Source organism: Cimex lectularius, unplaced genomic scaffold (genome assembly GCF_000648675.2).
Source record: "Cimex lectularius strain Harlan isolate CLEC.00 unplaced genomic scaffold, Clec_2.1 scaffold68, whole genome shotgun sequence".
NCBI lineage: Eukaryota > Metazoa > Arthropoda > Insecta > Hemiptera > Cimicidae > Cimex > Cimex lectularius.
The window spans coordinates 1,790,221-1,805,906 of record NW_019392732.1 but is presented as its reverse complement, the minus strand read 5'-3'; the positions used below and the strand labels follow the sequence as shown (position 1 = coordinate 1,805,906).

Here is a 15,686-nt window from a genome sequence, read left to right as displayed (position 1 = left end):
TATATCTATAAGAATATTTTTTATACACGCATTTTATAATTGTTGCCAATGTTTTTAGCTACACTGTATAATATTTTTAACTGCATGTAACTTATTTGATGGCAATAATGAAAATTTGGATGTAACGTTTTTTTTTTGTTTTTTTACCTTTATTTAATTAGAGTATTAGATTTTTACTCCAATATAGAAATGTTCTGAGAATATTTTTAAAAAAATAATTATTTTTACAAAAATAAAATACCAATAGATTAGGTTTTTTTATTTTTTTCCCAGGTGACTGTTTTCTTGCAATTGTGTGTTCTTAAGATTCTAAATTGAGTTTCCATATTTTTTATTTAATTTTTGAAAGATCGGGGCTTATTCTTTTTTACGTTAACTAGTTTAACAATCGTTTCCCCAATGTGCGATAAGCCGGCACCAAAACAATCGGAAGATAAGTTCACCTGTGAGTAGTGCAATCTTTCTCCGTTTGCTTATGTCAAATTGTTTCTTTTCTCTTACGAATCAGGCAAAGAGGTGCCCTGCCCTTGTTGCCCCCATCATCATGAGACCTACGAGACCTTGTGTGAGCACTCGAACACAACAACGATTCTCACAAGGCTTATCAATGTCGTCAGTGATTCAGAAGGACGCTTCCTTGTCGGGAGACAGCAGCAGCTCCTTAACCATTACCTCGGCCTATCGACCAACAATCAGCTTGTATCCTCTTTGATCTACATAGGTTTATCTTTAATACTAAACACATATGCTACATAACGATACAATTTTATTTAAATATCGGATGTTTTAATTTCATACAAAGAGCATATGTTAAATACATAATAAATTAATTTTAATTTTTTAAAATGTTAGTGATGCTGTTAATTTAAAAAAAATTGGGTTGCAGTGTTGACATGGTGGCTCACACTGACATTTGCTGCTAACCCCCATTAAAAAAAAAGTATAAATACATTTTAAAAAGATAGCTTTCAAATGGGAAGCATGTAAAATATAAAAAACTACAATTATATCTCGCTCTCAGCTTTATAGTGTTCTCTCATACTTTTATTTTTCTCTGTCCCTTGTCCTTCTTTTTCCTTTTTCTCAGCCTACTATTTTCTCTCAACGGCTCTTTTTCCTTCACTACCATAGCTTTTTTTTGCACTTTTGACTAAAACTTATTCTTAGTTGTTTCTTTTCACATAGAAAATCTTAAAAAATATCAGATTCTTAATTAATCATGCATAGTTTCTTAAATAAAATCTATCGTATTTATCTAATCGTTTTTGCTTATTAATCTATCTTTTTTTATTTTGGTTTATCTATCCTCGTGTTTTCAAGATTACAACTCAACATACTGCTAACATTTTTTACTTTGATACCAAAAAATTGGTTCTTAACTTAATGATAGGGATTGAATTTAAGCAGTTTTCAGAAACTGTATAGTCTGAGGGATGATGAACCCGTAACTTGATCCTTAACCATCTTCATCACTGGGTCGATCTGCCGATGCCATCTTCAGAGCATCTGATTGACCAAGCTGATCAGTCCAGATCAAATTAGTTTTCATGATGTTCAAATAATTCGGATAACTAAGTGATGGTTACAGATTTATTCTTGTCTATAATTATCGATGCCTTTATTTAAAGAACAATCTGCCTTAAAAAAGTAATTCAGAAAATGGTCGATGTTGAATATATGTCGATATTGCTCGAGTTCCTGTGTGAAAATCTGCCTGAGAATGAGCCATATAAGAATCTCTTGTGGAGGGTGCTATCACTGTGTCAGAAGCCACCTTACTTGACTAAATTTTCCGATTCACACAATGCTCCAGTCAAACTGGCTGGTTACTTTTCAGCTCTAGGTATCATGTTATGTGTAAAATGATTACAAGCTTCTAATCCCAGCGGTAATCCTTTCAGGTAACTGCCTTATATTCCTAGATGACCCCAACCTGAAGATAATGGTCATCAACGTCATATACAACATGCTGAACAACGAGAAGGATCCTACACATACCATTATCTCTTTTTCACACAGAAAAGCAGCCCTTGATGCTAGTTTAATGGGCGAGAAACTTTTACAGCTAATTAAAATAGAGAGTGATACAATTTATCCACACCTGCTTGATCTCATCCTTAAAATCGTCATACTTTCTAAAGAATGTGGTACTTATTTAATTTGAACTTTGACGCTGTTTGTATTTTTTATTTTATTTTTTATTATCTAATAGCTCAGACTCTTTTGCTAAATGATGGGATTCACTGGCTGTTGGACAGATTGGATATTTCAGATGAGAAACCAGCTAAAGACTCAATTTTACGAGAGACTACGAGCATAGTGATCTGGAAGTTGTTGGATTGCGTGGGCGATAAGAAACTCGCGTTGAAAGCTCCATTTCACCCGGACAACCTTAAGTAAGTGTTGAATGTTGAAAGAATGGGAAAAGTAACGAGTGTTTTCAGGAAGCTCAAGTTGTGGCTACGGAATGAAACCATCTTCGGAAAACTCTCTTCCAGGAACAACATTGCAGCACTGATATGCCGTGTCCTTTATGTCTTTCCCTACCTTGAAATCATATCTTCTGGAGTTGTAGAAGGTAATATTTTTATCTTTATCTGGTTCCGATTTTATTTAATTATTTGTCCTTCAGATGTGTGTATGTTAGCAACAGCAACAGAATTCGGCACTGATGACAGTTGGGCCTCAACTGTTAAGTTCGCACCAATCCAGGAAAATCTTGAACTTAAGAAACTGCTCACAGTTTGCATATTATATCATTATCACATGACAGGAGTGCGAATGGTTGTAAATTTTAAATAATAATTTATCAAAATAATCTTAAACAGATACGTAATTAGATGGCAGATGAATATGGGTTTCTTCCAAGTCTGTCCCTTTCATTGAATCCTTACACACCTTCAATGGCACCTGCTTGGCCAACGTCCTTTAAATGGGAATTGATTAACTACACCCTTCACGCGTTGCCGATCATCGCCCGGTACAATCCGAGAAAGTACATTGAGTGCTCTGTTACAACCCGGTAAAATGTCAACTAGTGAACAACCTATTCATAATTTTCTCATATTTTGTCCTTTCTAGAATCGTTTTCCTCATAGAATACTTTTCGTCGGTGAAGGAAAGCCCTGAACTCGTTAAGTGTTGCTTGCATTGTGTCCAATTGCTCCTGATAAACGGCATTGGTGGGGAACATTTCAGGCAACACAACCTCATAGCAGTCTTGCTCGGTAAGTAAGTCAAAATGATAAAATTATATAGAAATTGATAAACGGCTTTACAGGCCTGGGCTACCACATACTGAAAAATAAACTGACACTGAGAGCTCAGATCAATCTGACCTACTGCTTCTTCATACTCACCGCACTGCACAAAGATTACGATCCAAGGTTTGCTCATTACGAGATAATGACTGCCATTGGACTCGAGATTCTCAACAGGTTCCTCAAATCTCTGGATTCTGATTCCAAATTTGATGGGAGGTGAGCAGTTTTGGATATCCTGTTGCAATATAATTTCAAAATAAGAGATCAGTTAAAAATAATACCGTTTTTGACAATGAATTAATTCCAATTTGAAATACATTGTCCCAATATTTTAGTTTGATAGTTTCCACTATTGACTACATATGGAACTGTGTTATTAAAATAGAAGAACAAAGAAAATCGTTCATATTGCAAGGAGGAATATACTTACTTCTCGATGTTGCCAATGTCAGTTATAAAATTAAATTAAAAATTATGAAATTTGAATTTTGCGAACATTGCGAATTTTAGATTTCCTGTTTGCCAGTGCAAACATTGATATTCGGCGCGCTTGCCGATGCGACTTTGGACGTCAACAGTATTCCTCAAATGGTGACGTGGAGAGGAAGTTGTGAACAGGACACAATCATCGCCCTGATGTGCAATATATGGAGGAAGCAGGAAGAAGTCAAAGGCGTCAAGAGGGACCTGCATGGCTGCATTAATAGTTAATTAATAGCATATAAAAAATGATAAACAATCGGCTTGTTGAGATAAGAGGTGAGTTTTCTGATCATCCTTGTCAGGTCATTTCTCTGATTTTATCCCTAGAGGCTCCAACATTTCTATTTCTGAAGTGTCTGTCTGACACCGAGAATAAGCAGATCAGGATGATCAGGGACCATCTAGCTTATTAATTCTTATTGTTAAAGAGTTAAGTTAAACAACTTAACTCTTGCAATCCAGCGTGAATGAAAGTTAAAATTTTTCCAAATAATTTTCAGACTATGAAGAAACACTTGCTGGTGAAATTCAGAGCAAGTTGAAACCAGACATCATAAACTGCGCCTCCATCGCCGAGATGTTTGGCTGTGTCCGGCCTAAAATTTTCGCAGTGCATAGCAACATTTTCCGACTCCACAGTAACGTCACCGACCGGGTCATGGCAGCTTATACGGTTAACTGTAACAACATATCATTCAAAGACAAGGTAGGAGTTATAAGCTTTATAAAATTTTTATACAGTAGTAATAAAATGTTTAATACCCAGATAACAGAAGAGGTGATCATTTACTATGAATTCTTCAAAAGGGGAGAAATATGGGCTGCATTGAAAAAGGCGTTAAAGGAAAAAAACATCCAGCTGTTACCGCAGGGTGAGACCGCGCTTAATATACTTGCTTATCGACACTTATACACGGCAGTACAAGTCCAGAAGAAACAATTGCAGCATTACTGGTTAGAACTCGCCAAGGTATTTATATTTTTTATTCTTTGTAAAAAAATAACAAAAATACTTAATTTTTTTATTAATTCAAGGAAGAGAATGAGGAAGAAAATTTGTATGACAAGCTTAAATCATGCATGCTGGCTAAGGCACTGGAGGCCCTCAACGAGATACGTTTTGAACTTTTCTGCAGTGATTCCGATTATGCGAGAGAAGCTAAAAGAAAAATCGAATACACCTTCGAACAAGCAAGGACTTTGCACAAACTCAATCACAAATCGTCCACATATCACAAAGCCACCGTAACTGGGCTGAATCTTGCCAGGGTAACACATACATCAATTATCCGATTTTTCTAGGATTCTAATTGAAGTATTTACAGAATAAGCCAAACGATTTTGTTAAGACGATGTACAATACGAAGCTGCCACCAACAGAGTACATGGTGCCTGTAGAACCGGTTGTAGAAGAAATAAAGAAAGCTGCTTCCATAAGTGCTTTTGATTTGGCAGCGTTGCACAGTCCATCAATTTCGTTTTGAACAATAGTCCCTTTATTTTAAATATGCACACAATTAAATAAACTAAAATCAAAAATAATACAATATATATTACATATTAGCTGTATGTTCATGGACATAATTGCGATGAGAAGATTTTCATGTGTTACAAAAACCTGGTAACTTCACATTTTGTGAAACAAAACCTTACAATCTAGGATTTAATTTAAAACTCATTTTTGCACACCTTTGACCAACCTTCCACCATATGTGGCAATAAGTTTAAGTTTTACTGTACTTATTCACACAATATACACTAAGCAACATTTACAATATTAACATATTATTCTTATTGTATAAGTAGAAAGTACAGAAATTCACTAAATCGGCCGAGCAATTCAAATTTTTGTTAAAGTAACTTTTACTTAAATTTTACTTTTTTTATCTGATCTTCATTCTGATTATACTTACATTTTTCTTTCGACAACATTTACAATACTGTTATGACTGTAGTATGAACATTTATTTCTCATTTGAAAACATTTAATATTTATTTAGTGTACGCATTTTCATCAGTTCGAACCGATTCATTTTTCCTTACAACTTCACCAAATGGCTAGATACTGAATATTCCAACTTTAAAACCACTCACGCCAACCAAGATAATCTTGTATTTTTTCGTTTTATTTTTTTGTTTTTTGTTTTTTTGGAATGATTTATCATATTTTAAAAATTATTATGCTATCATTAGCCAGAGGATAAAAGTTATCGCAATGTAGAGGAACATTTTAGATACGACTTCATCTTCTTGTGGTATCCCTCTTGCAGCTTCAAAAGACAAAACAGACGAAGAAAAAATTCATTAATATAACGAAATGAACTATGCATTTTTTAAATTTTGAATTAAATAAATTTACCTTGTGAAGGTCTTTGATCATGTGGATTAAATGTGGATGTAATAAATCCAAATGGAAAAGCTCCGATGCCAAAAGACATGTGGAAACTACCATCACCAAACCCAAAACCTGGAAATCCCTGTAAAAAATATATCTATATATAGATACATAGATATTATATACCATAAACCAGTAATCATGAGAGAGTGAAAGAACACATTTGCACATACCCAACCTATATAGTAAATAGTTAAAATTATAGGATATATTAAATAGTTTCTGAAACTTCTAACTTACTAAAAAGTTACACTAGACTTAGTGAGAAATCTTAGTTACCTACTTACTTGATCTGCCAAAATTAATATTTGACAAATAAGAAAGCAAGAGAAACTGTGTTGTACGTGTGTGTGTGTGTGTGTGTGTGTGTGTGTGTGTGTGTGTGTGTGTGTGTGTGTGTGTGTGTGTGTGTGTGTGTGTGTGGCTCAAAGAGAAAGAACAAATACTGACAATGAAAAAAAGGACAGGCTGACTGAACAAAAGAAAACCGAAACTGGTGAGAGAAAGAAAAAAGAGAGGCTGAGAGAGCAAGAGAAGAGAAAGAAAGAAAGGCTGAGGGAGAGAAAGAAAACAAGAAGTTAAGAGGGAGCGGGGAAAAATTTTGCTGAGGGAGAGAAAGAAAAAAAGAGAAGGAGAGAGGGGAAAATGAGATTAAAAAGAGAAAAGACGCCGGGAAAGAGAACAAGAAGGCTGAAAGAGAGGAGTAGGTGTGTGTGTACTAAAAATGTCCACAGATAAAAAATACTTCCATTTTGCCGTGGCCAGCCAGATCACCAGATCTTAATATTATTGAAAACTGATGGGTAGAGCTGAGTCGAGCTGTTTGCGCACAAGGGAAACAGTTTAACTCCAAAAGTCTGCATTGTAGAAAAGTGGAACAACAAAATTACATAAACAAAACTGTTCAAATCTCTTCCAAAAAGAGTGGTGAAAATCTTGGAGGACCAACACACTACTGAGTTAGGTAAATAAAAAATTTATAATAATAAATACGCTTAAAAATAAAGAACTGGCCTATATTTTTGCCGTGTTTAATTTTTTTTTCTTTTTTTTGTTACGGAATATGCTTATTACAAAAACATTGTTTATTAACTATAATAATTGGGGACCGCGGTAGCCGAGTGGTTAGCATGAGAGACTCTCACGCCACAGTCGTGGATTCGATTCCCACCATCGCCTCTGGCCCTTTTTTCCGATAACCCCCAATTTGAACAACATATATATAAGAATTCGTCATGGCTAATATGCAAAGATCATAAGGCCACTATAATTTGAAATTTTGTACAACCTAAATTAATTTTATAAAGTCTTGATCTCTAGAAATATGATTATCAAACAAAATTGGGTGTGGCCTATTATTTTGTCAGGGAGTTTATCTACCAAAATTAAGATTTTGCAAACATAAAATTTGACAATTAGGTCACGGTGTCATCAGATTAATTTGTTTGGTAAATGTGTACTTATGAACAAAAAAAAACTTTTCTCATTTCTTTCAACGAATTGTTATCTTACAAATAATTTTCTAATAGATTTTATTATTTATTTATTTTTAAGATCTTAACAATATTGGTGCATTACATAAGCACATGCATACTGAAATATATATGTAAAAATCGATTCAACTTACTGTATTTTCTGGTTCTGACCTTTGTCCTGCAGGTCTAGGAGGAATTTTTGTCCTGAAAGTACATCTGACATTAACAATTTCATACAAAATTAAAATTGGAAGTTGATCCATTCTCCAAAAAATAATACCTTGGGTCTTCTTGTTGGTTGCTTCCTCGTCCATACAGTGGTATTACTTTATCCCTGCTTATTCCTGCTTTGCAAACTGGACAAAGCTGCCGCATGGGCTGTGTGTCAAGCCATTGATGAAGACAAGGCCAGCTTAAAAAAATAATACAATTCAATGAACCATTTCCAATTATTTAATTAATTATTGTTATACATAACATTAACATTACGTATAACATGGAACAGGAAAATAAGATAGATAAAAAAATAAAATCGATTTTAAGGATAAAAGTTTTCCCCATATACTTCCTATAAATAGATTAAAATTAATAAGCTGATTCCTCTTCAGATTAGATTAGGTAAAGAATATAAGCAGGGTGTGGCCAAAATTTCATTTATGCTGATTTAGCCATATCAAATGTCCAATACTTTAATAATAGGGAGTTTAAGTTAGCCAGTTTAGATGAAAGAACTTTGATAATTTGGTCACAAAGTCTCATTTCTCTTAAACGTCTGGGTTATAAGAAAAGTGGGGCAAGATGGAAAATCTAGTTCTGCAAATTTTGCTGTTGAAGGCTCAATTTTAAGTGAAAAAAATTTGATTGCTTGTTAAATCTCCAATCTTTTGACTGTCAGTTGTTGATGCTAACTTTTTTCAAGCACTCAATATTATGACGATGTGTAATGTGGTTGTTACTTATCCTATTCTTGCTGGTATAGGTTTTTCGCAACTTTAATCATTTGTTATGATACAACACAACTCTTACTGTGACTGTTACCTTTTTAAGTTGAATTATTAGATGTTAGATATGAAATTTTATTAGTCTTTAGCTTTCAAAATGTAATCCTAAAAAACAATTATTCTCCAACAGAGCACAATACAGCAATGAATTTCCAATATATTTTATCTTCAAAAGAGTTTATATAACAGATCCGACTGTTCATTTTGGCTTTCAACTGTTGTTAATATCAAAAATATAATTTTTGCAGCTGAATATTTGGATTACATTATCAAATTATATCATCACAAGATGTGACATGTATTATCTTATCTGTAAAAATTTTTGAAACTGTTTTAGCAAAGTAAAATATTTGTCATTTGGTGTTACTACATTGAAGGCAAATCTGCAGCAAACATTTGCCCTGAGAGTCAATTAATATGCTGTATTACATCAAAGTTTCTTAATCAAAGGCCAAACAGTACAAATAAATTTACATGTCAGGGTCAATTTAATTGACATTCCATGGGCGGTTTTATACCTAATTAAAAATAATAGTGGAACTTTGAATATATTCATTGACTTTTGTTTAAAACTTACCCAGCAAAACAAAAATTCTATTATAAAAAAACCCAAAAACAACATTTTTCTTTTATTTTGTATTTTATATTCAACAAGTTCAATCCTTATCTCTGTCAATGAGAATAAACTCACTTAAAAAATTTTGTTTTCATACAATCAAAAATGACGTTTATCTCTTGTTTATTAGTTTGAGACGGACAGTCAACGTTTTCGGCCTCACAGTTAATTAAATCAACAAGCATTCAGATTTAGCTTGTAAGTGTTGTAAAAAGAATATAATGGGCTGTTGCACAATGGGAATTGGTAATAAGCTGATTTAAAAAAAAAAAAAAAAAAAAAAAAAAAAAAACTGAACCAAATTATTCAACCCTCTGTGAGCAACTTGAACAATAATAAAATAAAAAGTAATTTAAAAGTGTCATAATATTTATAGAAAGTAAAACAAATATTTGAATAGAAGCATTAAACATTTTTATTGTATATTTTTAATTTCTAGTGATGATCGTTTGTGTTATTTATTCTAGATTGTACAGGAATAAAGTCAAGGTTGTTAAAGATATTTTTAAAAACTATAATTGTTTGTAAGAAAGAAAAACTACATTAAAGTAAGTGTTTCATTGCAGACTAAAAAATCACTTTTTATCTATCTAAAAACCTTAATCTACATAAATATATATGGATAAATTAGACGAGTATCAGTAGGCATAAAGATAGAATAGCCATTTTGCACTTTTGACAACCAAACTACAGGTTCATAAACTCACAATTTTATTTCTTATGTTTCAGTATTCTTAGAATACTGACTCGTATAGGTCATCTAGACAACAATAATGATCCTAGATATGAAATTAAATTAAATTGCTTCAAGGCCAAGAGAAAATCAACAAAAAGCAATGTATGCAGTAGAAAGCTTAATATTTACATTTTGCAAAACTATGAAGGTGTGCATTTTAAATTTGTTACAGATCATAAGGCTTTGATTGCAAGTTTCTCCATGGGGTCTGTGGGGTAACGAACCTGTAATTTGTCTCGATGGTTTTTCTTCTATCAGTTAATGGCAAAACTATTAGCTGCTTGATAGATACACATACTTTCAAATTTGGATTCAAATTCAAAATTTGACCGACTGGATAAAATTGATGCCGCAAGGCATGTGGTACAGCCAAAATTATCAGGAAGGAAAGCCTGAGATTTCTCCATAGAAATTATTCTCCAAGCTTAATATTACTCATGCATTGTAAGCAAATGATGAAAGTTCTTTCTCCTTAACTGGCTAATATTCAGTGTTTGACAAATGAAATTAGCAGAAATGGAAGAAGTCTTGTCTCACACTCCTTCTAACCACTCCTGTCATTGTGTGACTCAGATTTAAGAGGAGTAATATGATCAAAATTATCTCTCTTAAATTTCCTGGTCTACTTGTCAGGACTTTCACTACAATCTGTGGAGTTTAATTGGACAACTCTTGCCACCTTTTTGTCATTATTAAGCAAACAAGTGTATTTTAATATTTTAAAAATTATAAAACTATTGCTAAAGACAGTGTCTGACAGGCCAAAACAGTGAGGATAGGCGAACAAGGATGATCAGAAAATTAATAAAACAAGTTTGTTTTCTAGTTCCCTAGGCCTCCTTATTTTTGAAATATCAGTACCATTGCATATTTATCTAGTTGTACCAGTTATGAAGACCTGCATCCAACATAAATGTTAAATTAAAAATAAATAAATAAATAAATTACAGAAGCAAAATAGTTATATATCTTTTAAAAGAAACTATATATAATGAAAAATTTAATATTTTTTTAAAAACATAAGCCTTATAATAAAACATAAAATACAATCTTTTGTCATTCTTATATCTTTGAAGATGCTAATGATGGGTTTAAATTTCCGAATATGTGTTAGTAATGAATTTATTTTTTACAAACCCACATGGAATTGGTTTTTCTAAACAAAAAAATAAATAAATAAAAATAATTTAAAAATTAAACAACAGACTAAACATTGTCGGTCAATTTCCAGCGTAATTTAGCATTAATTCTTAAGATTAAACAAGTTTATTTTTAATTTGACAAAACGTATTCAAAGGTATAAAGTATGCTTTGACTATCAAAAGTCACATGTTTGTTACCAGTGTGAAAAATATAAGAAAATTAACAGTTTACAATTTAAAAATTGAATGTCGAATTCCTTATATTTAGAAAGAAAATATTTGCCAGCTGATTTTGTGCATTAATGAAGGATCATTGATTCCTTATTAATCACTGGATCACAATAACAATGAAAAACAATAGACTCTATTCCTACAAATCCAGTAAAATGACTTTTACCTTCATTTGAAATGTAATAATATGTATGGGGTACATATGTTATGTATGTTGCATATGTTATGTTTTTTCAGGGTACCTACAATTGACATCTTACCAATTAAAAAAGCGCTTTTAAAACATCAATTTATCTGAGTAAAAGAGAAATCAAAGGGAAACTAAATGTTATTTAAAAAAATATATATATCCTTTGACTATCAGAGTCTCATATATTTTTGAAGGATGTTCAACTGTCATGCAGAATTTTTATGCATTCCTTAAATAGACTAATTTGACGTATAAAATGGACTATCAAAATACCACTTTTCTGTCAGTTAAGAGAAAAATTGAAAAAGTTAATTTTCATTGTTAAAATAGACTATTGATTCCATGAGAAAACATCAATTCTCATTTACAAATTAAAGAATTGTGTTATTGATAAACACATTATCCCAAGAAATATGCAAATGGTTTCTTGTTTTGAAAACTGATAAGAGACAATGAATGCTTCGGCTAGCAGTTTTTTTTTTTTCTTTTTTGTAATGGAATTTATCAATATGTGACTGTAGAGCAATAAGCGAAGTACAATCAAAAGTATAAGCAGTTCATTTTTTACACAAACTTGTTTATTAACAATATTTGGAAACTTAAACAATGATAAAATATTAGAAAACGCAAAGTTGAAACAAACAAACCTGTTTTCTTCAGGGTCTACATCTAAACTAGTTGGCAAATAAGGAAAAAAGAATGAACAATGAACTTTTTAACTAAAAGAGAAATCTTATCACATCCCACATTAAATCTACAAATACATCTCAGTTCAGAAAACATCTCAACTCACAAAAAAACTGATAACCAACTTACTGCACCCAATGTAATGAGAGTAGATTGTGTTCCACACGATATCTCAGGAAACATGTTCTACATAGTTTAAACAAAGGGCCAATACAGAAATTATATTTGTCAGTCAATTTCCTGCATAATAGAAGAAATTGATGTTAATCAAGGAAAATGATCATCCTTAATTTGACAATCAGGTCTTGATAATTAACAATGGCTACAATTACGAAGAATGATCAAGTTACAGCATCAAGATGATTATGATGACCCTTATATGATCTTTTATCATCGTCATAACAATGGATACCTTATCAAAAATGTTCTCACAACCCTTTCATACAAACCAATAAGACACCACAAGAATGACACCACTTGATGCCCTGAATAAAAGTCTAAATGTCCGGGGGGGGGGGTGAAAAAGGTGTTTTTCTAAACTACCTCATTATTGACTGCTCCTCATGACGTCAACAAATTATGGGACAAGCACCTAGAAACACACATTTCTACCCGAGAGGAACAACATAACTAACAACATATCACTACCAAACATGGACATCAAGCCACTGTCACACTCAAAAACATAGCAAGAAACCCGAAGAACTAGCAGCTGCTACAATCAACAGATTTTCTCACTAAACTGTAGACATTACAATACTTTCACACGAAACCACTATGACACCACGAGAATAGCACCACTTTATGCGTTGAAGATGACCTGAATAAAGGTTGAAACGGCAAAAAATGAAAATGGTGTTTTTCTAAACTACCTCATTCTTGAACACTCTCACGACTCAACATGATTAGATATCAATCCCAGAAAACTAACATTGTTAATTTGACAATCAAGTACTGACAATTTATAATGAGTAGTTTATCAAAATGCCATGGTTTTTACAAGTGAAAAATCATGTAAAAGTCAGTTGACAACATTTTCTAAGTACAACTTGTCAATTTTGATATACAGGTTGAGAAATAATGTACTTAATACTTTAAAAAGTTGACAACAGACTTGCTAAAAATCGATGTTAATTGATGTTCATTGATCAATGTATGAATGTTGTGTTAATACGATTGTGTTAATAAATCAATACATGCACTTTATACTTTAAAAAACTGATAACAGACTTGCTACATACAATATTGAAAACATATGTCAATCTTCCACATAATGTTCAAAATTGATTACGAACGATTAGATATCAATCCAGGAAAACTAACATCCTTAATTTGACTATCAGGTACTGATAATTTATAATGAGTGTAAAAAGCCGTGGTTTTTACAAGTGAAAAATCATGTAAAAGTAGTTGACACTTTCTAGGTACAGCATGTCAACTTTGATTGGATGACAATTAATGTACTTTTACTTAAAAAAGTTGACGACAGACTTCCTAAAACCGTTAACCTAAATTTTAAAAATAAAAATCAGTACGCAACACTTCCTAGGTACAATTTGAATACCTTGAACTATTTATGAGACTAGATGCACTTTATACTTTTAAAAAACTAACAGATTTGCTGAAATCATAATTGTCAGTAATTTTCTGCGTAATGTAAGGAATTAGGCATCATATGACAATCAATTAATGTCAATCCAGGAAAAGTGGCATCTTTGTCCTTAATTCAATTAAATAAAGATATGTAGGTCATGTAGAGGAATCCAGTATATCCTGATTAGTGGGTTTGACTTTCTCATCTTTCCAACACCACTATAGACATAGAAACTGTTTAACTTAAAGCACAAACGTCATGACAGCTGATTTTCCAATAGGACTTTCTTTTAGAACTATTTTCACGTTTTGACTAAAGGAATAATGAGTTTGTTGTTGTTGTTGTTGTTGTTGTTTGAACCTTGAGGGTCGTGGTTCGCCCTCCGGGGGTGGAGTCAGCAATGACACCCTTATCAGGATGACGGGGGTCGTGAAATGTTGCGTCATCCCTGTGCTGTCAATCCGTCAAAGAAAGGGCAATCGGAAAAAAGGCGATTTGTGCCCGTTTTTTCGAGTCGGCTTACCAAAATAAGTGGCCGCACATACTGATGACCGCGTCCTTGGCGGTGTCCAGGCAGATGTTGCACTCGAACATGGGGTTCTCGTCCTTTTCCTCGCCGTCCTTGCCGCTCTTTGACGGCCCTGGGGCGTTGGTGGTTTCCATCTGGCGAAAATGGTTGAAAAAGCTCGGGTTCGAAACGGCCTTATAACTCAATTTGGGATTTTTGTCGTGTGTTCTAAACCGCTGGGCGTCACTGATCGAGTGTTATTTTCCGAGATGTGGCTGCCGTCCGGCCGCTCGACTACGTGGAGCACTTTTAATTTTAATTTCGAATCACTACACCTCCGAACGGGTACTTCATGGGAATAACTCGAGTAACGAAATAATACGTCATAACAGAGATCTTCTCGGTCGTGAACTGAGGCGAGAAGTGAAAACGATCTAGTCATCATCCATCGGGACTTCTAGTTCCCGCTGTGATCTGTCACGTACGCAGCCGACCGACGGTGCACTCTCGACGACCAACCTACAATTAACCGAAGATCCAAGACAAACCAGTTACACAGGAATATATTATTTACTTTAATATATACAAAAAATTATTTTCCATCAACAACACAGTGACAACTTTCCTATCATTTCCACTATGCAATATTCTACTAATATGTGTAGTATTTAGTGTATATTAATTAATTCTACTAATAGTCCTACTCTTTTGTCATTGAAAAATCCCAACTTGATGAAAAAATAACCAAAATTATGCAAATAAAAAGTTGTTTTAAAAATATATTATATATTTAGACAATTTTAATATAATAAAAACTTGTTTTCCATCTACAACACAACATCAACATTCCCCCTCATTTCTACTATGCGGTATTCTGCTAATATTACTCTTTTATCGGTGGAGACCGACTTTTTTACATAAAAATGCTATATTCATGAGCATACATTTTACAATATATTTCATACACTTTCCTTATGCAACAATGTATTATATATTTCAACAATTTTACTATAATAAAAACTTATTTTCTATCTACAACACATTATCCACATTCCCTCTCATATGCTCTATATATGTATCTGCTATGCAATATTCTACTACTAGTCCTACTACTTTGTTGTTTTTTCTTATTCTCTTAGTAGACAGAGAAATTCATAGAAATTGCACCTTCAAAAAATAACATCATTAATTTGTAAACGCTTAAATCCAAATTGATTAACAAATAACAAACATTTTTCGAATAAAAAATTGTTTTTCTAATGTAACAATACAAAGTGCTATATTGTACTACAGTTAAGCTTATTGTTACATAAAAATGCTATATTAAAGCTTATTTTCCTTTGACAACATAGTATCTCCTTTCCC

General features: G+C 32.8%; 2 protein-coding genes across 2 annotated transcripts; one reads left to right on the top strand and one right to left on the bottom strand.

Moving 5' to 3' along the window:
- Nucleotides 1–69: 69 nt before the first annotated feature.
- Nucleotides 70–5,516, top strand: LOC106661419 (cilia- and flagella-associated protein 69-like). Its single transcript, XM_014384785.2, has 16 exons — nucleotides 70–445; nucleotides 509–699; nucleotides 1,657–1,843; nucleotides 1,902–2,147; nucleotides 2,213–2,396; nucleotides 2,445–2,578; nucleotides 2,633–2,784; nucleotides 2,841–3,022; nucleotides 3,082–3,227; nucleotides 3,281–3,479; nucleotides 3,599–3,710; nucleotides 3,774–3,969; nucleotides 4,247–4,452; nucleotides 4,513–4,716; nucleotides 4,782–5,015; nucleotides 5,072–5,516. The coding sequence occupies exons 1-16, from the start codon at nucleotides 400–402 to the stop codon at nucleotides 5,228–5,230; spliced, it is 2,778 nt and encodes a 925-aa protein (XP_014240271.1). The 5' UTR covers nucleotides 70–399; the 3' UTR covers nucleotides 5,231–5,516.
- On the bottom strand, nucleotides 5,279–14,803 carry LOC106661421 (E3 ubiquitin-protein ligase RNF185-like). Its single transcript, XM_014384789.2, has 5 exons — nucleotides 14,337–14,803; nucleotides 7,897–8,028; nucleotides 7,769–7,820; nucleotides 6,106–6,223; nucleotides 5,279–6,016 (listed from the first exon to the last, which is right to left on the bottom strand). The coding sequence occupies exons 1-5, from the start codon at nucleotides 14,474–14,476 to the stop codon at nucleotides 5,925–5,927; spliced, it is 534 nt and encodes a 177-aa protein (XP_014240275.1). The 5' UTR covers nucleotides 14,477–14,803; the 3' UTR covers nucleotides 5,279–5,924.
- Between the last annotated feature and the right edge of the window lie 883 nt (nucleotides 14,804–15,686).